The 23,746-nt window shown below is 41.9% G+C and overlaps 1 protein-coding gene and 1 long non-coding RNA gene across 8 annotated transcripts in view; one reads left to right on the plus strand and one right to left on the minus strand.

Moving 5' to 3' along the window:
- Positions 1 to 9,075, minus strand: part of LOC130151711 (uncharacterized) — a 100,118-nt gene extending 91,043 nt beyond the window's left edge. Inside the window, exon 1 of the long non-coding RNA XR_008822689.1 lies at positions 8,938 to 9,075. This is a non-coding gene — a long non-coding RNA (uncharacterized LOC130151711). The remainder of the gene's footprint in view (positions 1 to 8,937) is intronic.
- A 4,826-nt stretch (positions 9,076 to 13,901) lies between these two features.
- The window catches only part of MAP3K7 (mitogen-activated protein kinase kinase kinase 7), a 48,225-nt gene continuing 38,380 nt past the window's right edge, over positions 13,902 to 23,746 (plus strand). For 2 of the 7 annotated variants that reach the window (XM_056342874.1, XM_056342876.1), the window contains exon 1: positions 13,903 to 14,527. In XM_056342874.1, coding sequence (XP_056198849.1) covers positions 14,438 to 14,527 — 90 coding nt within the window. In that variant the 5' untranslated portion in view covers positions 13,903 to 14,437. Of the gene's footprint in view, positions 14,528 to 23,746 lie in introns of all 7 variants that reach the window. The other 5 variants (XM_056342878.1, XM_056342879.1, XM_056342875.1 and 2 more) reach the window with 4 other exon arrangements.

Below are 23,746 nucleotides of genomic sequence, written 5' to 3' on the forward strand. Positions count from 1 at the left end.
AACAAAAATAGATGGAGATTGTCCAAAATCAGAGCCAACAGCTGAAGATGCTGTTAGGTCATTTTCCAGGTAGGGTGTGCAGGCATTTAAGAGACCCTAGCTTTATGCTTTGAGAAGATATAATCTTAGATAAATTCTTTGCTTGGCATTTGATACCTAAAGAAAGGGTTCCCGTTTGCTGAGTGTACAGAATGTCTGAGTAGAAGTGTCTTGTGTGCTCTTCCTATCCTACTTTCATGTTACTTCCAGCATAATAACATGACCATAATATTGACAAGAGACCCCAATGATCTGCTTTGCAAACATTACTTACGAGGGAATTAGTAGCCCTTCATCTCTTCTTTTAGCCCCTATCTGCTGTTCCCATGCCTCCCACATCCTCTCTTGTGTCGAGAAGTCACATATTCCTAAAAAGAGGAGTATCTTCTGTCCCATTTTCACCCCAGTAGGACCAGCTCAATCCTCTAACCTAGAGGCCCTGAAGGCTAGGCTGAGGACACTGGCAAATGAGGCCTGCTAGACCGCTTGAGAACTCAAGGTATTCACTCTGCCTTGATAAATGATTGTACAATGCTACATGGACGCACCTCGTTAATTCAGGACTTGCTTCGGGTCTCTATCACTTGCCGAATGCACACTGCAGTCCCTGGCCTGCCTTGAAGCTCAAGAACCTGGAGTGGGATGCTATTTGAAAAGATCTGAAAGGTGATAGCCACACTCAGCTCTCAAATGTATTTCTTCCACTCATGAAGAATATACAGAAAACCTACAGAAAACTAAGTAACATTTTTTAAAAAGCTATTATATATTATGACAGGCTTCCCAGAGAGGCTGTGGAGTCTCCTTCTCTGGAGACATTCAAAACCCACTTGGACTTGACTGTGCAACCTGCTCTGTGTGAAGCTGCTTCAGCAGGGGATTGGACTAGATGACCTCCAGAGGTGCCTTCCAACCCTGACCACGCTGTGATTCTGTCATTCTGTGATCACTAAGGCATAAATCACTGTTTTCTAATATCATTTTTGTTTTAATAAGTTAAATGTGATCCTCCAAATGCATTAAAAACCTTCATTTTATATAACTGGAGCTCATTTTGATGTCCTCCCCTGCTTTTAACTGTAGATCGTGCATGACACTTCATGTCTTGTACAACCAGTACCTGTAGCGTAACTGCTTTTTCAAGCCATCCATAGTATATACATGTACAAGGGGTGAACAGAAACAGCCCACACACAGAAAAATAATGGATGTAAAAGCTAGACCATAAAAAACAGGAGTTCATGTTTCTAAAACTAAGCAGCCCCAAACCTACTGGAGTACGTTTAGTTTTGAGCACAAGCATGGCTCAGTGGGTCCTAGTGGTTGCACTGATACTGGTGAATAAAATGGACCAGGGCCTGTCCTCCGGTCTTGAGACCAATAATCACTGCACAGCACATATCGTTATAGCTTAACTCTCTTACTTGTAAAACAGGCTATGGTCAAACTCTGATTAACTCCATCTGGGGGAGTACTTGGTGTCCTGGGCCAAAGCCCTGCCAAGGAGTATGCTGACCATTTAACAGCATGCAGACCCCCAGACTAGTGCTCAGGCTTCTACCCTAGCCTTATTCCATTTTCTAATATAAGCTATAAACTATGGTAGTGTAGTACTATAGACATGACCACAGAAACTATGCAAGTTCTCAAAGGTGACGGTGGGTGCACAAATACACGGAGCTGTTCACAATAGATCTTACAGACTCTGCAAGCAATTGGAAAAACCCAATGTACTGCCACAGAGGTTGATTTAAGCAATTAATTATGTTTTGTTTCTTTGCTTGGTAGTGGTTAGGTCTGTTTTCAGGGGAAAAACTGCATTCTCCTGAATATTTCATGTTTGTAATTTATTTTCATTTCTCTAATTAGTTGTAGGTGCCTTTTTACTTACATGTAACTAAAGGAAAAAAAAGAAATTAACCTGAATAAACTTAGAAGAGCTATTGTTTTAGTTTGAAAAACAAGGGAGTCTCAAATGGACTGATTGGATTTTTAAAAATGCAACAAAAGGTGAAAAATACCAAACAGCAATAATGGAGTTTTTCTGCCAATTGCAACTTGCAATAAAATCTGGTTTTAATGAGACAAAAGGTTAGGAAAAGAAAGCGCACCGAAAAATTCTTGAGACCATTCTGCTACGAAATTTGATTCTAACACCAAAACTTTCTTTGCAGACAAAAATCTGTCTTTAAAACATCTGCAGAAGGGTTACAGAAATAAATCAACTATAGCCAAAACAAAGAGTTCTATAGTCGGTACCACAGTACCACCTTGTGGGGGAAAAAAAATGGCCTCAGTATTGACTTCTTTCACCGCACACTGTCAGGAAATACCCATCATATAAACATAAAATTCTAAGACAAATGAAACAGACCCAGGCACCAGCAACATATGCGATGCATGACTTCTCTCAGTGTCAAATTACTTTTTCTGAAAAACCCATGTTCCAGCCAAAATCTTTCAGAAGTCTAATGTAAAAACTTCCTGGAAGAAAAATGTCTCCTTTTACATTTGCTTGCATTCTTTTCTTGACTTCCATTTGCTGCAAATTTATTTCTCTAGTTACACTGAATCAAGAGAACAATTGCATCAGGCATGTCAAATTCCTCCCCCACAAAATGCTTCACAAAGTTAAAAGGCTATGACATAAACAAAATAATGCCAGGATCTTTGAGATGACTTTTTTTTATTGCTTTTCTGTGACTGATGTAGAGACTAGAGACACTAATATTCCTGAGTACATCTGAAGAAATAAGGTTATCAAATTCTCAGATGCCCAAAGGGAACTATCACCTGCTTTTCTCCATTTCTTTCACATAGTGAAAGAAATGTGTATGATTAAGTAATTGCTGGCTGTCAGAAGAAAGTCACCTAGTCATCATACTTTAAGAGCTCTGTTAAATGTAATTTTCACACTTTCAAATGTAACTTCTTACAGGCATCTCTGAATTTAACGCCCCTAATAAAGCACAGCAACCAGTCCTTTCTTTCCTAAGCGGTTTCAGTATCAGCCAAACCAACAGGCAAGCTTCCTTCTGCATTTTATCAATGGGCAGCACTTCTTGACACTTCATTTTGGGGTGTTCTTCACTGGACATCAACATTCGGGTCAAATTGGGATAAACTGTGTCAAAGCATGTATAATAGTCTTTAATATAATGTTGTCGGGGGGGGGGGTGGTGTATTCTTTTGGGGGATTTTTGTTTTGTGGGTTTTTCCCAATATAAAAAGAAAGTTTAAACCCATTTGCATTCATGCTGTGGAAAGCCTCCCATTAACGGAAACAATGCAGGATCAAACCCACAAAACAAAATTGTATTCAGGTTTACTCTTCCACACAAAGCTAGGCTGTGAATTTAGACATCTAGAGTTCAGGGGCTGATCCACCTGCAGCTATATTCTACTGAGAGACGGACACTGGCTTTAGCTGGGCTGGGATCAGATCCGAAAGGTGGAACTCCTCTCACCTCACTCCAAGTAACCAGAAATTAGGTGATCAGTCCAGTTGCCCATACGTACCTATCTAGTACCATTTCAGATTCCCCAGGATATGCTTCCTGGACCTTCAGCTCATGACTTATGTCACATTTACCAGCCCCATGCAGAGGTCACAGAAATCTTTGGGGGCCTCCAAAGTCACTAAATGGCTATGGGTGGGAAGCTGAATCAAGCCCTAAGTGTCTGACTGAAGTTTGTCATATAGGCTCCATCTATAGTCAGCAAAGAGACATCTCCAAACAGTAACTCATCACATCCTGACATATACATGTCTTCGACAGATGGGAAGTAATACCTTCTGAAGATTCGTATCTCTCCTTGCTGACCAAAGGCAACTGGAAACCAGATGACTAACTTTCAGGTGATCACATTCTGCTGAGATGAATCCAAAACCTATGTACAACAGATTATAGACTTTCTCCCTATTTTTTGCATCCCAATAATACACTTTGGGCTGCACGTTGTACATACGGTTTGGATAGTGTGATCTGAACTATAATGTATACATTATACCACAAGCCTCATAGGAAGGATTCCAAGTGGTCAGCTCAGGTCCCATCGTTAATGGTGGCAGCAAGTCCTGCCTTAATCAGCAGCAGTATCAGCAACTGTGGTCTGCCTGCCAGGTTGTGTTCATATGCAAGAGCAATGCCTCTGCACCCAGCTGCTCTTTCAGGATCCCATGCTTTACGGACCCACCAACGGACCCAATGCAGGCAGCACCCCTCTTCTCCAAACACACATTTCAGCTGGCAGAAAGACTTCAATACCAATTCCTGCCACGTGCCTCCCTCTCACCATGTTCTCCACCTCAGCAAACCAACACCCTGAAGTCATGGCCTCTCCCCAGATTCCCCAAGTTCAATCTCCACATCCCTAGTCTCCATCAGGGTGGATCTGTCACCCATCCCAGTACATACTGTTCTACAAAATGCAGAGCTATGGCTGCTGCCTTCACCCAGCACTTCCTTGGAGCGCCTGCTGTGCCACTAGCCATATATGCCCCACAGCCTGGGAGATCAACAGACTTTCTCAGATTAAAAATGTGCAATTCTCAAAGTTACCATTTCAGGCTGGCTTTGAATCTAGACTCAGCTATCTTTTGATTTTTCCCCCACAATCATGAGGTCTATGCATTTAATTTTTTTACAAAACTTCATATTCCTTCCTTTTCACAAGTAGGGACCAACAGACACAGGTCTAGATTCCCAAGAGGGCACAGATCTTCAGGTCTCATCAAGGTAAATGACTTAGACAAAAATGCCTTAGAAAATCTGATCTACCTGACCCCAGAAGGAAGTGATATGGTCAGTGGTATCTCACTGTATTTCAATGCAGACTCTTCCTAGATGCAAGAGGAGAAAGCTGCAGAGCACCGTGTAGCAGTGGTGAAAGCACTTTGCAGATGCACCTCTGCTCCTCCATCACATGACACAAGGTACTACAAGCTTCTCAACTTGAAAAATTAGCCACTACTCTGAAATATTTGCACACTGTGTTATTTTCAGGTTTTTAATTGCTCAGCATTGATGTTCTGGTTTAGGGGGGTTGCAAGGAAATCAAGCCAAATGCTGTGCTAGACTGACCAACAGGAGATGGAGGAGAAGCAAGGATCACTGTTACAAACCCTTCTCATCTAAATAGTTTAGTCACTGTGCAACAGACCACCATTGAAATCCTTCCTCTGCCTGAGGGGATTCAAACATTCATCTTCCGAAGACCTCATTAAATACCATTTTTAGGGCATTATGAATTAAGTGTTCTTCCTCCTCTCTTGTTTCGCTTTGAGTAAAAACTCAAAAAATCGAGTCAGCAGGAAACAATGCATTCTTTGGGCTCCTTCTCTTGCTTCAATAAACAAGCTGATCACATGGGGTAGAAAAGTATCAAGGGTAATGACTGAGAGCAGCTCCCACATAAAACATTCAGTGTCTTTGGGGCTGGATTCTCCACTGGAAGGAAGCATCTGTAGGTTAAAATTATCTCAAATCTTAAAGAAATTGAGCTTTACTGCAGGGAGTAAATTTATGAACTACTAGGTATAAAAGAGAATAATGATTTTACATTCAGCAGCTTGACCTTCACTGAACAGAAATTCTCTCAAGCGCCATTAACATCTAACCTACTGGTCTGATACCAAAAGATAGATATATTTGTGCTCACTGAAGAATTATATGCTTAATACTAAAACTTGTTGAGGTTATGCCAAAAATTAGGTCTTAAATAGTTAACTGTCTCGGCACTTCTATTATATTGATCTTGCTGTTGAAGTACCGGCTACAGTAATGGCCTGAAGAACAACTGCCTTTATGAAACACTCAGTTACTGACAGTGGTCAGGTACCACCTGACTGCAAGTTTCTAGGGGGGACAGGAAAATTTCTGGTGATTTGTCACTTCCAGTTTTACACTGACTTTTGCTCCTATTCGATCTCATTTAATTGGGAGCATCATGTTTTTCGTGCTCCCAGTAAATCAGGCGACAATGTCCATATTTCATTACCAAACAAGCGATACAATGATATAAACGGCTTGCTTCCTTCTTCTGTGACTGTATTTGCTTTATTCTTCCACTGGTAAGAATGTTATCTTGATTACGGATGATTTTGACTGACCATTTTTTAAGATACCTTCTAGAAAGATATGCCATCCTAATGACGTATGGCAAAGCAAGTTAACAAGTACCTCTTTGAAAAGAGACAGATCTTTGTGATTTTTATTTACATTACAAAACACTGACTTTCAGCACATTGGTTACATAACATGTGGATCACACATCAATTAGAAATATGACTATTTGATGGCATCTTTAGGTCCTCCATATATATACACAGGCTGTTTGCAAAACACACATCCACAAACAACCAGAAGGCAGAGCCACGCACAAGGCACCCCTGTGCACCCAGCCAGGCTGGAGCTGCCGGACCCTGTTTTGTACTCTTGCTGTTGGCTACTGTGAACTGGACATGAACCAGGCTGTCTTCTGCAGAAATGTTTCTAGCCTGCTAGTGTACTTCCTAGAAACAGAGGACAGTCCAGGTTGGAAGGGACCTTGAAAGATCATCTGGTCCAACCTTGTGTGGGAAAGGGAGGCTAGGTGAGATTAGCTAGCACCCTGCCCAGTCACATCTTGAAAACCTCCAGTGACAGGGTCTCCACCACTCCCCTAGGGAGGTTGTTCCAGTCAATGATTGTTCTCACAGTAAAAAAATTCTTTCTTGTATCAAGATGAAACCTCTTCTGGTGCCACTGGTACCCATTGCCCCTTTTCTTCTCCATGTGGCTCTTTATGAAGAGACAGCCTTCATTCTCTTTGTGGTCACCTTTTTAGTATTGAAATACTGTGATGAGGTCCTCTCCTGAGCCTTCTCTTCTCCAGGCAGAAAAGGCCTAACTCCTTCAAACTTTCCTTATAGGGCAGGTTCTCCACTTGACTTACAGCTCTACCCGTTCCTTGTTTCTGTCAGTTCTAGCTGGTATGAAACCGAAAACTAAGCACACATAGCATCTATTCCTGTTTCTCATTTAAATAGCAAAACAGATCTTGTAGAACAAAAACATTTTACAAAAAAAGTACCTCATCCACAGAAGCCTCAGTGTACGTGCACTCAGGCTACATTAGTCTTTGTTCTCGTTATGCGATGAAAGTCATGAACAGTCTCGCCCCCAGCTTCCAGCCTGCTGCTGCAGTGCTTTGTGGTACTACACCCACTTGTGAGTCTCGTGTCAAACATACAAGGCTGTCATTTTCACCCTTTCCTAAAAGTGCTTAAAACTAACACATGCAAGAATTCCCACCACTTGCTGATTCAAGCGTGAAGCTTTAAAAGATGAAAAAGAGATTGATATTCCTTCTCCAAGAAATAAAATAAAGCCAAAAATCCCCCTTCCCTCCAAACTTCACCTCCTACTTCAGAACAAGGCCTCACGCAGGTACTTCTACCAATATAATTTTTACTTAATCTTGAGAACATACCAGTTAATTTCAATGTATACTCAAAGAAAGATCAGGATAATAATTCATTATATAATTTATACTTTTAATAGCACTTGTTTGGCCAACGTGTGATTGGAAGAGAACTTTTTAGGCAATTAATACAGTACTCTGGTCTCACAGATTGTTATGACAAATAAATGAGTTCACTGATCAGGTACCATCCAATGAAGCAACTTTTGCACCAATGCCAAGAAACTTTTTTCAGGTTTCCAATCTGCATGCATTAATAAGATTCTTGTGCCAAAAGAAGTTTCCTTTTGCTTAAACAAAAGTTTTCCATCAGTACTGTTTAGCTCCCCAGCATCTTCAGCTTTCCAATCTCTTTTAGAAGAGGCAACATATATCCTGTCTTTGTTTTGCAGGATTAAACATGCCAAGTTGTTTTATTTTCCCTTCTGTGGTAGAGCTCTCTTATCCTGACCATCTTTGTAGCTTTTCTCTGCAACTAGTTCAGTTTCAATTAATTTTTCTTGGAATGCAGATAACTAACACTGTAAAGCCTTTCAGATGAGGTCTGTATAACTTTTTATAGCTTTATTGGATATATCATACAGGATGTGTCAAGCTTGCATTTTCCAGGTGCATTATCTACAAGACTCACAGTCCTCCTAAAACCAGTTAAAACATGCAAGTTTTATTATTCTTCAGCTCTTCCCAAGAGGTCTGTTATAGGCTAACAAGATGTTATGAGTTCTCAAATTAACTCATGAACTTGCACTCCAGTATTTTAAATATTAGCCACTTTATTTCTCTTGTCCTTGGAGCTGTCTAATTTTTCCCATTTGATATTCTTATCCTCCTCTTCATTAACTATGTTGTCTAAAATCACCTGTGTCACCAGAATCACTGTTACCTCCTAATTCTCTTATCAATATCATTAATGAAATTATTAACAAGGTTGCTCTCAAAATTCAGTCTTAAAAAAAAATCCATTACTAACTTCATTCCAATACTTCCCTTTTGATAGTCCCCATTGTCTTCTGACTACTCCCACACTCTCCTTACCCACCTTCAGTTCTTTTAATGATTCTTATCATGTACAGCTTAATTAACAATTTCCCACAAGGCAATATATCAAATACAATCAAGATAGAATAGTTCTATCCATCCCCTTTGCCTAAAAATATCACAGAATTTATCAAAAATGATCTTTTGTTAATCTGAGATAATCTACCTTTGATAAAGAGATGTGACATTTTATTCCATTTACCTCCATGCTCTTTATTATTCTCTCCTTCACATTTTATTTTAAAGCCTACTGAGAACAGATCAGCACACACTTAGATGCCTGGATCAGGTTTTGCACCTTTCTTGCTATTCTACTGTTATCTGGTATCATTTCTCCCTTTCTCTAACACATCTTCTACAAGACATTTCATGGGCCATGTCTTTCAGAGCTCTCACCTGAAGACAGGCCAGTCTTCTGCCATCTGCGTCTCCTTCTCTGTGTGCTAACTTTTTAGTGCGAGTTGCCTGATATATATCCTGAAGAGAGGTCTGTGAAACATAACAAAAAGGCAAATATTGAGTAACTTTTAGTAGAGATCTTTTTCCCACTCACCACTTGGCCAGCTCCAGCTGCTGATAACTGAAACAGGGGAAACACATCAGTTTGGTTTCAGGACTGCATCTAGATTATATCTCACCTTTACTTTGCCCTTACTGCACAGTGGCTGCATTACAGCTCTTTCCTAGCTCTCTTAGTGGTTTAGACTACTGGACAACTTCGGGAGATCTAACACACCTCAGATTAGGATGCAAATGAAGGTCCAGAAACAACTGTGACCATCTAAGTTCCTGTTACATTCATACAGAGAACTTCTTTTTCCTTTTACTGAAGTGAATACAGTTCCTTGCATACACTTCTATTTAGTATTTAGCAAGGCAGCCAATGCATTTATTTTGCAAGGCTTTTATTACTTTTTAATGTATGTGTGTGTATATATATGCATTTTATTACAAATGATAAGGCACACCAAATCTGAAGTAATTCATAGGTTTTTAGAACACTTTACATAGTGTGGGGAAGTCCTCCCAGAAAGGGAAAAAAGTAATAAGACAACATGAAGCACGCTGGAGCTGCTATCTCAGTGTTATTTGGCAGAAGACACCCTCGTGCTGCTTTGCAAGAGTTTGTAAACCACTAATGCAAGACAGACTTGGTGAAATCACTGAGATTCACAGTGAAATCTGGCACACAAGATGTTGCAACCTGCTCTTGGGAAATCTTAACACAAGAGACTAAGGAGCTACATGAGAAGAGTGGATTGGGCAATAACTCTGCCACGCTGAGCAACAGAAATCTTTCAATATCATCATGGTGAGCTGTCCTCGTGAGGTATTTTCACTGCACCTGCACAGGAACAAGAAGTGGGCTTCTCCAGTGTCCCTCCCAGCTGGGACCTGAATTTGTACTACACGTGTTTCATGGTATGCACCATGCCACTGGTCACCAGGGACCTGCTCTGGCCTCACATTTGCAAAGCAATGCACAAGACAGTTCATACACCGGTTCTTGTCACTCAGGCATCCAGGCTAATTCCTCTCTTTTTTAACTCTCGCAGGTTTCCTATGAATAGTGTGTATCCAGACACTTTCCAACACACAGGTGAGACGAGGTTGATGACTCGCAACCAGTTTTACAGCTGGTGTCAAGTTCTTTAATCACACAGGGTTCCCACAAACTTAAATGACATAACTTCATATTTATAAGAAAATATTTAACAAGAAAAAAAATAGAGTCTGTCTTGTCAGAAACCTGAATTATTCCTGTGCTTAAAGCTAGAAGGGAACCTTTCTTCTTGTAGGTATGCCAGTTGTTGAGACCATCCAACACCTTCCACCACTGCTTTCTAGTATCATTCTTCCATTGATTAAAACAAGTTATTTTAACCAACGGAAAAAAAAAATGCATGTATTGAAAATACAAGTTGAAATCTTTTGAAAGAAGAAATCACATAACCTTTCTCTAAATTAATTTAGATAAAATAATGCTGGTTTGCTCTTCTTAAAAAAAACCTCCTACAACAGTTACATGGAGTAATTTTAAGGGAGCTGAACAGAGGGCAGCCAGGATAATGTATCTGCGCCTCTGTCTGTACTCATGAAAAATGCCGCAATCATAAGCTGTATGATTCTACATATGTTGGATAAATATTAGCTAAGATATGCAGATGTTAGGGCTAAGCCTCAGGTCTGTTAAGCTGGCCATGAAGACTTTATATTTTGCATACGACCTATGGCCTCATCTTCTGAAAAAATATAGCTCTTAAACCTGCTTTATGACAGGAGCTACAAACAGCTCCGCAGCAGTTCTCCGTTTTGAGCATTCACATGCACTTTGACCACAGTACCCAGAGACTTCCAACAATCTTTAAGTGGTCACCTTCCCTGCAGTGTAACCTCTTTCTGATGTTAGAGACAGGTGACTGAGACCCAGAACATGGGCTTTGCAGGTTCTACGTTTTTCTTCTAAACACAAAAGCAGCTTTTCTCTGAGATAAACACAGCCTATGGTGGATGCAGCTTTACTTTTCCTTTGCACTTCAAATGTGTTTGTTGAATAGGTATTTAAAACATTCTGTTTTGGGAGCATACAAGTTATGCCCAGTCCCCAACACAGATAAGTAAGATTGTGTCAGTCAGAAAACAAAAGGAAGTAACATCAAAATTACCACATCCTTTAAACCCCACCTGATCTTCACAACAGTGACATTTTGATGATGATCACTCTGCCTTCACAAAGCGAGCACTCACTATTTTTGAGATTCATATTTCTACATCAGTTTCTGAAAGGAAATGAACCTGATAAGCAACTACAATTGGAATGCTGTTCTCTGCACTTTTAATTCTAATCACAAAAAAAAAAAAAAAACAAACCACAACACCAAACAAACAAACCCACAAAGGTAACAGAAAAACCCAAACAAACAAACCCACAAAGGTAACAGAAAAATATCACCACTAAAATATAAAGGACTGCAACTGTGAGTTGCCTGATATATATCCTGAAGAGAGGTCTGTGAAATGTAACAAAAAGGCAAATATTGAGTAACTTTTAGTAGAGATCACCAACTGCCACCTAAAGTACCACCACCCACCTTGCAGTCTTTCTAAAAAGCACTAATGTAGTTCACCTTCCCCAATGCCTAACATACATGTCCAAAAACAGAAGAGAAGTTTTAAGTTCAGAATTCTGCCCGACAACAAGCTCAAGACCACAACTAGGTATCAAGATCAGCAGTGATAGATTTTCACACATCCTTTTTTTTTCCTTTTTTTCTACCCATTCACTCTTGTTCCTTGGTTTCTGTTGACTTGAATACCAGTCCTGTTGGCTGCCTTGAATCCCAGTCTTAAGAGTTTTTAGAGAACCAAAGCAATTCATTGAACACCATGAATTTATCTCAGATAAACAGGTCTGGTTTTGATCTGATCTGCAGTTTCTCAATACCTCAGAAATCCATATTCTTCATCTACCGAAAACCAATACTCACACTCAGCAGCTGAGATGGTAGCAGCTGCTTATGCAAAAGCAATACTTTCCTTTAAGAAGTTGTCAGGTCCAGTTACAAACATGGTACTTTGTGACTTCATGTCACAATATGATCAAGATGTGTGCTAAGGGTGGCTTTCATGAAAACAAAACTCATAAACATGGACATAAACAGGTGCTAGATCAGAATCATCCATAAACTACGTATCTGGAGAGCAGTGGGGTCAAACCTATATACAATCTCTGAGAAACCAGGGCCAGGGCCTCTGAATAGTACCATTGCTGGATGAAGCAGATACTAGCCGTATTTTACGCTACCTGGAACCTCCCCATGTCTAAAAGAAGCCTCTTTAAATCTTTCTAGGCGAAATCATATCAGAAAATCAAAAAGCAACAGGCACTCAATGCATTCAGGATATGAGTATGCTCCCCACGCGCACACAGGTTGCTTGGGTGATGTCATCACACCAACCCAACCTGTTCTGGCGAGCAGTTTCATCCTGCATGCACCACAGTCAATTGGTACCTGCACCATGATTGCTTGGCTGGGATTTCTGGATTGCTAGATATCTGGGAATCCTGGACAAATTACTAAACACGACAGAAAAAGACAAGAGGGGAGCAAACAACCCAAAATGACAGCCTGTCACACAGCGCAGTACCTCTGACAGAGGTACTTTCACTTTAGCTTTTCTAACAGCTGAACCATCATCAGAGTAGGTCTCTACCCATGTTCATCCTTGATCTTCTCTTTCCTAGTTAACTGCTTAAGCGGCTTTCTCAGGCTAGCTCTGTAGACCAGTTTTGTGTCCCATTTACAAGGTTTCATTGTGAGGTACAGACATTCACCAGCAATTCAGTAGAGGAAGATCTAGGAAAGTTTACTAAAATTACATACTATTAATAGTATTGTACAATAACATAACTTTTTATATATAGCCCCGAGGCTAAACACAGCGAAACGAAGCACAGCCATTTCAGTGAAACACAGCAGCTATGTCCACCCACCCCAGCCCCGGTGTCACCCCCTGGGCCACCCTGAAGCCTCCGGCCTGGGATATTTACCCCCGTAAGACCCATGTGCTGGCTCCGGCCAAAGTGGAAGCAGGCGCCAGCTGTGGGCTGAGATCCCCACTGGCTGGCAACTGGAGAGAGGAAGGGGGTTACGGTATATGTTCGCTCCTGATTCCCATCCCCTTATTGCTATGTGTTTGCATCGTTCGCTCGGTTACCCGCCGCTCCCCGGGTACCCCCACACACGCTCCCCCCTCAGCCAGGGCCGCTGCGGAGCGCGGGGCACCCACGGCTGCGCTTCTGCCTTCGGGGGGAACGTGTCCCAGGAGGCGCGTCCCCCACACGCGTGTGTCTTCCCCCGGGGCGCTACGCAGACACGCGTGCGTATGCCGGCAAGGCACACTCAGCGCTGCGGGCGCGCCGCCCCGCTCGCTCGGCGGTAACGCACAGCGCGCGGCTGCCCCGGCCCCGGCTCGCCGCCCCCGCCGCCCTCCCGCAGCGCGGAGTCACCCTGCGGCCGCGGCCCCGGGGCGCGCAGCCCGGGGAAACCCGCCTGCCTCCGCCCCGCCAGCCCCGGCTGAGACAGCGACGTCCCTCCGGCCTCGGGGCGGCCTGCGCCGCCCGCCGCTACCGCCCCCGCCATCGGCCACGGGCCCGGCCCGGCCGGCGCTAGCGCCAGCGGCAGGGAGAGGAAGCGGCACCGCGGCCGCGGCCGGGGCTGCTCCCCCTGGCGGAAGCGGGCGGCGCGGCGCGGCGCGGCGGGGCGGGGCGGGGCGGGGCGCAGCGGGGGCGGGGCCGCCGCCAGGCCGTGGCCCCGCCGCGGCCGCTGGAGTCGCAGCCGCTGCCGGCGCGTTTCCCCTTCCCGCCCCCCGCGCTCCCTCCCCCGCCTCCCCGGCCGGCGCAGCAGGAAGCGGCTCTGATGTCAGCGGCGGCGGCCGCGGCGCGGCTCTAAGCGGCCCCCCACCCCCGCCGCGGCCCCCTCGCCCGCTGCTGCTGCCGCCGGGGCTGGCGGAGGCGGCCAGCTGCGGCCCCGGGGGCGCCCCCTTCTCTCCGCTGCGGCCGAGGCGGCTCGCAGGCTTCGCAGCGGCCGCGGCCTAGGGCAGCCGGGGCGGCGCTCCGCTGCGGTGCGGGAAGGCGCGGGATGCGGAGCGGCGGCGCCGCCGGCGGAGCCTCCGCCCGCCGCCACTGAGGCCCGCGGCCGCCGCGGATGCGGCCTCGCCCCGCGCGGCGGCCCAGGCGGCGCCTCGGCCAGGCCCTCCCCGACCTGCGCCCGCGCGGAGGGCAGGAGCCGCCGCCGCGCCCCGCGTAGCCCCGGCCCAGGCCCCCGACTGCCCGGCGCCGGGCCCTCCGCCCCGGCCTGCCCCGGCCTCTCCTCCCCCGGGTGAAAGAGGAGGGATGTCCGCTGCCGCCTCCGCTGAAATGATTGAAACCCCACCGGTCCTCAACTTCGAAGAAATCGACTACAAAGAGATCGAGGTGGAAGAGGTGAGTGAGGGCCCCGCCGCCGGGCGGCCTCCCCGCGCACGCCCCCCGCCCCGGGCACGGGCCGCAGGGGCGGCCTGGCCCTTACCGGCCCCCGGGCGCGGAAGGGGCGGCGGCGGCTTGCTCCCGCGTACCTGCCCGGGGCTCCGCGCCGCTGCGGATGCTGCCGCGGGTGGCACCGGCGAACAAAGGCGGTGTGGCTGGGAGCGGAGGGGCCAGCGTTGCTGCTGCCAGCCCTGGTGCTGCCTGCTGCGCCGTGGGGTTTTGTTTAAGCGGGATAGATTTATCCAGGACTTTCGTTGTAAAGCTTTCAGCGCCGGTTATGCCGCCCGCTTAAGTATGGGTGTCAAACAGTTGTCAAACGCTGTGACGAGAGGGAAGTGTGAATTCGGATGTTTCTTTCGGATCTTTCTGCATGCCCCGGCTTCCTCCTTCAGCCACCTAACTGAACCACGGTATATATAATCATTGTACCGGTGTTAATTATTCACTAAATTTACAGCTCGGTTAGCTGTAAGGACGTACTGATCTTTTTTTATATTTTTTTTCTGAATATAGGCTAGTGATGTTGTACTTGAGGGTCTGTAACGTTGCATTTGCGACCTGTGCGTGTTACCCAGGAAGTGCCGTGCAGTTACTGTGTAACAGTTGGAAGCAAGTATTTCTTCCTCTGTAGAAAGTTTCATATCAAAGTTATTGCCTTAAATTCTTTGGGGATGGAATAGGACGGATAAAGTATAGAATTTCATACATACCTTTTAATCTGTTTGGATTTCCTGTGAAAGTAGGATGGGTGTGATCTAGGATAGCTTACATACTTTACTAAAGGGCTCGGTAGTGTGTATATATCACAATGTTTAACTCTCAGGATCACACAAAAGTATTGCTTGTGTTGAACATTTTTTTTCTTCTTCCCGCGCTAAGTTCTCTACAGGAATGAAGGTACATCGTGCAGATCTATACCGAATTTGATGAGGCCAGCTTGTAGGGTCTGGACCTAACAGACATCCAAAACTGCTGAAACAGTCTTTGTGCTTTTATTGGTAGATTGTCTTTCTCTTTCAGTAATAATTACCCTCTTTTTAAGACATAATTTATGTGGAAACAAATTTGATTTTGTGTAGTAGCCTTTATAAGTATGCCAACCAGCATCTTATGTTTTTAAAGTGGTTTGTTAGATACTGGTTTGTTTGTAGTCATTAAGCTGGGCTCATGTAGCCTGGGAGAGTTCATAGAACATAAAATCTGTAATAATCCATAGAACACCAGGACACTTTCTGCTCTATTCAGGTAGTGTTGTGGCAACTTTGGCTTTCACCAGAGCAGACAGTCGAAATTATCAGAAGGCAGTGTCTTCCGAAAGATTGCCTTTTCCGCTTTCTATGAATATGGCAATCATGAAGATTATTGACTGTGTACGTCTAATCATTCCTCTTGCCTTCATGTATCTAGCTGTTCTGAAGTGAGAAAATTTAATGTATTTGGGAGCTGAAAGTATTTTTGTGTTTGATAATACGCTGACATTTTTGCAACACTTATTAATGGACAGGGATCAAATCATACGCTATGGGGAGAAATGGCTTTTCTCACCTGAAGAAGAAAGTAAAGTTGATAGCAATTTATCCATCATAAAAAGGTGCCCAGTGAAGGCTCATAGAAGTGAGTGGCACATCTAATATGTTAGACATAGCACTTTGAATCAATAAAATGCTATACAGATCTTGAATCCTCATGACACCCTTGGGAAGGCTGTTAGCAAGGATTATCTTGCTATATTACATGCAGGAAATGTGGAGCTACGTAGTGTGTAATTGGTTTAACTAGAATGTATTGTTCTAAGGTTTAGTTTTCAGAACACGCCTGTGTCCTGCATACCTGCCTAGCACTCAGAGACAGGACTATATGCACAAAAATCTATGTAGAGACGATGCCTAAGCAGTAACTTGTGCTTTATTTATGTGGTTGTTGCATTATCCTCAAAGCAGTATCTCTGTTGGAGATGACAGAACTCCTGTGGTATAAGCTGGGGAGCTCTGACAAAGTGTTCTCTCCATGAGAAAATCTGATGGTGGCTGCTGTGGCATTTTGAGTTATACTCAGTGTACCTGTCCTACCAGAAATTCTTATGGGCAATGGAGATACCATAGCACTGAGCTCTGTCTCAACATCACTGCAGAGATGGAGAAATAAGATCTACTTTATGATAAAGCAGGTGTATTAGGGACCGTACTTAGACCTTGCTTTTGTCAGCTTTGTCAGACCTCTTACTCATGATGCAGTTTCAGCACGGTCAACTTTGGAGCCATAGCAAAACTGATGTCGTTACTGAGGATTTTCTGTTCTCTCACTTCAGGCTCAGAAGTTTCCAAGGATTCTGAAATGGATGTAAGGACTCAAAATGGCCACATTTTAATATGTTTGGCAAACTTCTGATGTTTCAAAATGGAGTGTCAACAGATCTACACTGGCAACTCAAATGAATGCTTGTATAATCATAGCTTTGCTGTTGTATTATCAAGGCTGTCTTGTCAGCAGATAGCAGTCCCACTCTGCCACTGGTATATTAATAGATATTGAAGTTCTGGAATACTTGTGAGCCGTGAGTCCTTACTAATAAATGTGAGATCTATAAGTGTGCTTTCATTTAGGTTTGGCTGAACTCTACCTGATAACATCAAGAATATATCATAGTTTGGTTTAGCTTCCATGTGCGTGAGTAACTATTCTGTAGTGTTACATCGCACCAGTCAAACATGTCTCCAGCTTCAAGCTGTCTTTTCATTATTTAAAGTGCTTAGTTTGAAGTAAAATATAGAGGTGATTATTATGGATGAGTTGGAGTCAAATCAAAATTGATGTGGCACAGTGGGAGCATCTTCAAAATGAGAGGGGGAAAAACAACATAAACTTGGATTCAATAGAGATGTTCCCTGCTTTACCATGTGATTTTTTTTGACTGTGAGAATGTCCTCTCTTAAGTTTTCAGATATTATATAGATGAAACATTAGAAACTGAATAAATAAAATGACAGAATAAATCTGAAAACTTAATGTAACTGAAATAAAGTTAACATTAAAAAGCCTAATAGCCCTATCTTAAAATCTCGTATTTAAATCTAGCCTAAATACTGCTGCTGCTGCTTCCCAGAGGAGCTTTCATGTGTAAGCAGTGAACAGACTGGTTTTGAGTTGTTCGGGCAGCCTGCTCCCTGCCACTCTTTCCTGAAAATCCCACAGCCCTTCCTCCATCATGTAACTTAATAACAGTCCCATACATGACCAAAACTCAGATCTTTTCAGCACATGGTGTGTGTAGCATGCCTTGGAGTGTACAGTGAAAAGATGCATGTCTAGTCATGTGTTCTGTGGCCCTGCCTGGTCACTGTCCGATGTAGCCAGGTTGAAAGCCATTGCCATGTTTGCGTAGTTACAAGTCACTTTTCAACAGTCTGAAAGTGTAAATTATTTGAAAATCGTTGTTTAACGCTCTGCTGGTATACTGTAGTACACACTGAAGTTTATTTTCAACAATCTAATTTGAGCTACAGTGGTTAATTCTTAGGGATTTAGGGTAATTTTTCTTTAAGATGAACAGGTAAAATTTCTAAATACTTATTTTAGAAAACCTATATAGGTGACAGCAACTAATGAGATGCAATTTATGGCGTGTTCACCTAGCTTAGACATTTTAGAAACAGTTGAATAATTTCATTAACTGTCTGAGAAGTGTGCTGAGAACTGCATGTGTTCCTTGTAATTACGGAGCAGAGCAGTTCAGAGACAAGAGAATGAGGAATACAGGGAGACAAGGGGTTTTGCTGCCCTTTATAGTAGGTTACCTTTTTAAAAGTTAATGAGATGCAAGTGACTGATTATGTCCATTACACTACAAGGTAAAGTGGATTTGCTTAAGCTGCTGCTAAACATGGAGTAGTTACTACCTCTGTTGTTTTTATGTCCTGGGGGATTGTGTCCTGCAAAATTGGAAGAAGTTTGGACGAGAGCTGCAGGTGTGATTTGAGATCTGAAAAATATTCTTGATGTCTGACGTGAGTATGAAAGGCTTGGTTCTCAGGAGCCAAGGGCAGTAGCTAGGAATCTGTTTGAAGTCAGTTGCATCTACAATCTCTGAAACTTTTTCAGAAACTAAGACTTCAAGGTGCAAAGATGGGGATCTAGAAAGGCAGAAAAGTTAGTACACGGTGAAAACATATGCCAGAATTTTCTGTGGTTTTACTCTAAATGCATTTCTGATTTAATTCAAATCACTACTTAAATTTACTATAGTTATACCAGTGCAAGATTCTCTTCATTCATCTACATAAGAAAATAGCTGAAGTGTCAGCTGAAATGTGAATTACTGGGGAAGTTACACAACACCAATTTCACATGGATGAAATTTAGTGAGCAATAAATATTAGAAGATGGCTAATAAGCTAGTTTAACTGTTAATGTAAGACTTTACACTTATTTGTACCCATGCAGATTTATTCAGTGACTTAATTTGTGTCCTGTAAAATAAACTTATATTTTACTTACATTTTACTCTCATAAAGAATGCATGGCAAAGAAACCTCACAGGCTTTTCTGTTCCAGTGATGAAAGCAGGATTTGTATTTGTGAGATAATAATAAATTTCCGTGTCTAATGCAGCAGCTAAGGTCACAACTGAGCGACAGTGTAACTGCTATCAGAAACTGGGGAGGAGGCCTTTCCCTAAGAAAAAAATTAAAGCAGAAGAAGCTTCACATATCCCTTATTTACCCCACCCAGTGGATTCTAGCACTATTTTACTGACTCCAGAATGATTATTTGTTTTTCAAAGACCAGTAATTTTAGACTGCACCAGCCCAGCAGGCCCAACTCATGTTGGATTCCTTCACCCTTAGTGCCTCATGACCCAGCATTTTCTGTCTAAAACTTGAATCTCCTGTCTGGGCTGCTGTAACAGAACAAATTGATTCATACTAGAACATAAGACAAGTGTTTTGTTAATGTTTTTAGATTGCTGGTAATTAAAATGAATTCAGTTGTTGAGACACGTGTAAAAGACTATCAGTGTGTAAAAAGCTGGAATGAAAGTATAAGGTGATAAACTGTTATCTTTGCTTGAGATGCACGCGTTTCTTAGAATGAGTGAGCTAGCAAAACGCAAAAGAGGCTTTCTTGTGTGTTTAGAGCAAAAGAATAGTATCTGGAAACACCCGTAATTTTACGAACATACATGATAGTACTTTGATTCTCCATAAACATGTTCTGAAAAAGTTGAAAAGAGAATGACTTCTTACAAGAGAACTAAATTCAGATAGCTGAGACACTAAATAATAACTGTATAGTGTTGTGCAGCTCTAACAGGTGATGTCTTAAATATGGACATAGTTTGTGGCAAGCAGAAGTTATGGGTATTTATTAGGAATATTAGTTGATTTTTAATAACTAAATATTTTTGTCATCAAGAAATATTTTTCCTGTGGTGTTTTGCATAACTTTAAAGTTTAAATTTGAAAATTAAATCTAAACTCGGTTATTTTGTTTACTTAAAATTAGTGAGATCGCTTGTGGGCATTGGGGGATGTGTGTGTGTGTTTTTTTGATTCGTGGTTTTTTTGTTGCTATATGAATCCCAGAAAGGGAAAGCAACATTTAAAATTGGGTTGAGCACTGGTACAAATAAACTTAACCAGTCAAAGAATATAGCTGTAAGAATTGGCAGATCTAAACTCCTTCCTAAAAGTGCTGCCAGGGTATTGGCCACAGTCATTTGTGGCATGGGGCCAGTTTGCTTCAACCTACTTAATAAAGCATAGCACACAGAGGAACCAAAGTTGGAATTTGAGGCTGGTTGAATGAATGGTAGAACATGTAGGCATATATTTTTAGGGGCTGTAAACTGTTGTTCATGGCTTCTTTTGGCATTTTTTCTTTTTTATATTTATGCTTTCCATATGTCTTACAGGCAGATGTGTGAAAAACTGCAAATAACTAGTATGGTTTACTGGTACTGCTGGAACTGTGGAAGACGGAAAGAATAGAAGGAGCTAAATTTAAAAATTTGTTTCTGTTTTTGCAGAGCACTGTAGAACACCACCACCACTCCCCAACATCTTGCATTGTGTCTGAAGCTTTAGAGATCCAAAAGTCCATTTTGCATAAACCTTTCGTGTGTACATATACCAGTGACCAAAGGGACATAGATATTAAAGACAATTTAGAGGCTGCTGGCTGTTTGGAAGCATGAGTTTTGTTGGCTTTGTGTTGTGGTGGTGTTTTTTTTTAATAACTGCTAGTCTTGCATCCCAAAATCATAAAAAAACATGTCATATAGATACTGCAAATTATGAAGGCAATTCTCCAAAGAATACTATATCTGCTAACCAGGGAGCTATTATATTTTATTGCTTATATTTCTTACATATCCAGCAAGGTTTTTTTAGAAAGAAAAGCACAAAGTATTCAGCATGCAGAGCTAACTAACATTGAAAGTTCATGGATAGAGATGAAAATTTTGGATGTTTATACTTTTGAGTGAATAGAAAAACTGTGTGGTTCACACAAAGTTGAAATTGATTCTTCCAGAGTTTTGACATTTGATAGGGGAATAGGGTGCATCTGAATAAACAGAGATGCATTTTTCTTGTTTTACTGAGCGTGGGGAGGGGAGTCATCACATCCCTTAGGACAAAATACATCCTTAAAGTCTTAACATAACAGCCTCTATTTCCCACATGATTTCTAGTCTACATTCTTACCAGTCAGTATAGTCTCCATACTTACAAGTCAATATCATGTATCTTTGTTTATGTACAGCATTTGATACTATTTGTACACAGAGGCAGAAGTAATGTTTGTTCCAGGGCTCTTGTGTGGTTCATATTCTTTAAATAAGACTCTAAAGACATTATCTGGAAAACATGCAAACGTCACTCTCTTTCGCCATGTCATTTTGTCACATGGCAAAACATAACCTTTTACTGGTATGAATTTTATAGGGAGAAGAATAAATCTGTATAAACTTTTCAATTTTTAAAGTTCTTTAAGCATTTCTGTCAGCATAAAATGTGTCTGTGTCAGATACTAATCAAATGGTTCTTGACAAACTTAATTCTATTCTGTAGAAAAGCAGAAGCACTGGTGTTCTATTTCTAAATGTGTCATCTGCCCTATATTTTCCTTTTTTTCTTATAGAAGATATTTAGAGGGCCAAAATTATTTACGAAAAGAATGTGTTTATTTTTAGATCATTTTCCAAACATACACGGTGTTACAGGTCAACTGCTGTTTATTGATTTGTTGTGTCAATAGTTCCATTAACTGTGCTTCATATAATTCAGAATATGCACTACTGCCCAAACATATGGTGTGGCACCAGCAGCAGGGGACAAGAAGGAATGAGCGTGAAGAAACTAAAGTTCAGGCAGAGCCTCCGTCCTGTGCTATTAAGTTACTTAGTTCCAGCACACGGTGTTGAAGGAAACTACGCAGTGTTTAAACCATTCTGACAAAATCTAAGACTTACTCCTTTAAAGAATAATTTAAGTGAAAATTCGAAGGAAGAAAATGAAATATAAGTGGAATCCACCACAAGCTGCAGTCTGTTGATTATAAGGGATGTTTTTACAGTGACTAAGATACTTTTTCCAGATTAAATTGGAAAGACATAGTGGGCTTTCACATATGGTAAACTTCAAGATTGTATCAGATCCGTCATTGCTTCTGACTGTTGATTCTCTCATATGCTGTCCAAGAGGCTGAGCTGCTTTAACGGAGGATCAGCTCTTCTCTGTTTTCCCTGTATCCTAGGTAAATATTCAGTGCATTTGTGTCCTCTTCTCAAGTTCAACCCTCTGTCTAAGCAGGCACCATGTCACTGATAAATTGTTATGAAACCTCGACTGAGTAGTCATTTATCAGACTCTTTTTACCAACCATAAAATTTTTATATCTGATGGTCTTTCACAGCTTTCTGTTACATAATTAAGATTTAGATTACATGGTAAAATTTTCCTCATGGTGCCTCACACTGATTTTATTTTTTTTTTTTTTCCTTTCTCTGCCCTCTCATCATCAGAACTTCATAAAGTGCTTCTTATTCTTGGAATTTATTCCACTTTTCAACTTGAGCCCAAGTTTTGTGACATTTATGGCATGATGTAAACCATCACATTGGTTAGTGTACTCATTTATCTTAAGTTTCTTCATTGTATAGAAAAGTTATTTAAAAATACACCCAAATTGAAAAATAGTGGTTTCTTTAGTATATGAACTGGAAATACATGTACCAATTCTTGATATTAACTTGCTTATAGCCATGGATTTATTTTCAGGGGAACAATATGCAATTGTATTGGCTTACAGGCTAAATTTGACCATGTGGATTCAAATGCAAGAGGTACTTGGACTTTCTCTTTTTAGTTATACATGTAATTTTATTTTTTACATACATAAGAAAAATAAATGCATTTAATATATAAAAATATGTAGCATATATTACATAGTCATAATGTTAAAATGATACCTGTAATACATATAATATATTTGTAAATATGGGCATATACAAGTTTTTTCAGCAAGGAAAGATACAACTAGCCAAAAAGCAAGCCTGATCCATCACAAACTTTTCTAAATGATTCAGGCTAAGTAAAAAAAGAAAAAAGGTCATATTGCTTCATTAAATTTTATCAGATGTATCAGTACCAATCTTTTAACTTGATTACATTCACTGTTTTTAAATAGCAATTTTTCTTCCACATCACTGAACCAAATGTGGCAGAGGTATAGTCAAAAACTGTGAAAGAGTATGAGAAAAGGTACGTTAGGAGAAGGAGCATCCTAAAAGGAGCTTCACCGAGCCTTGTGCTCTAAGTCCAATTGTGTCCAGCTAGGAGAAATCATATGCACACCTCCTTTTCCCTAAGTGGAGGGGAGAGTTCTCCCCAGTTACTTGATCAGTTTGGGTACATTCATATCATGGGGGAGCAGCAGACCTGGAACTGAATTGCTGCTGCCTGGGTTGCTCTGTGGCATCCTTGCCTTGTAACTGCCTGTCCCTTTCTTGTGCCAGTAGAAGGGGCCTACCAACCTCAAGAAATTGGGCAATTTTATTCAAAGTGTTGTTTGAGAGCAAAGAGGAAATGCCAGGGGAGGCTATTTGGGACTTTTAGGTCTTCCAGTGACTCACTGTTTCTGCTTTGTTTATATGTACTATTTTTGTAGGCTGCTTGA

The sequence above is a fragment of the Falco biarmicus genome, chromosome 6 (genome assembly GCF_023638135.1).
Source record: "Falco biarmicus isolate bFalBia1 chromosome 6, bFalBia1.pri, whole genome shotgun sequence".
Lineage (NCBI taxonomy): Eukaryota > Metazoa > Chordata > Aves > Falconiformes > Falconidae > Falco > Falco biarmicus.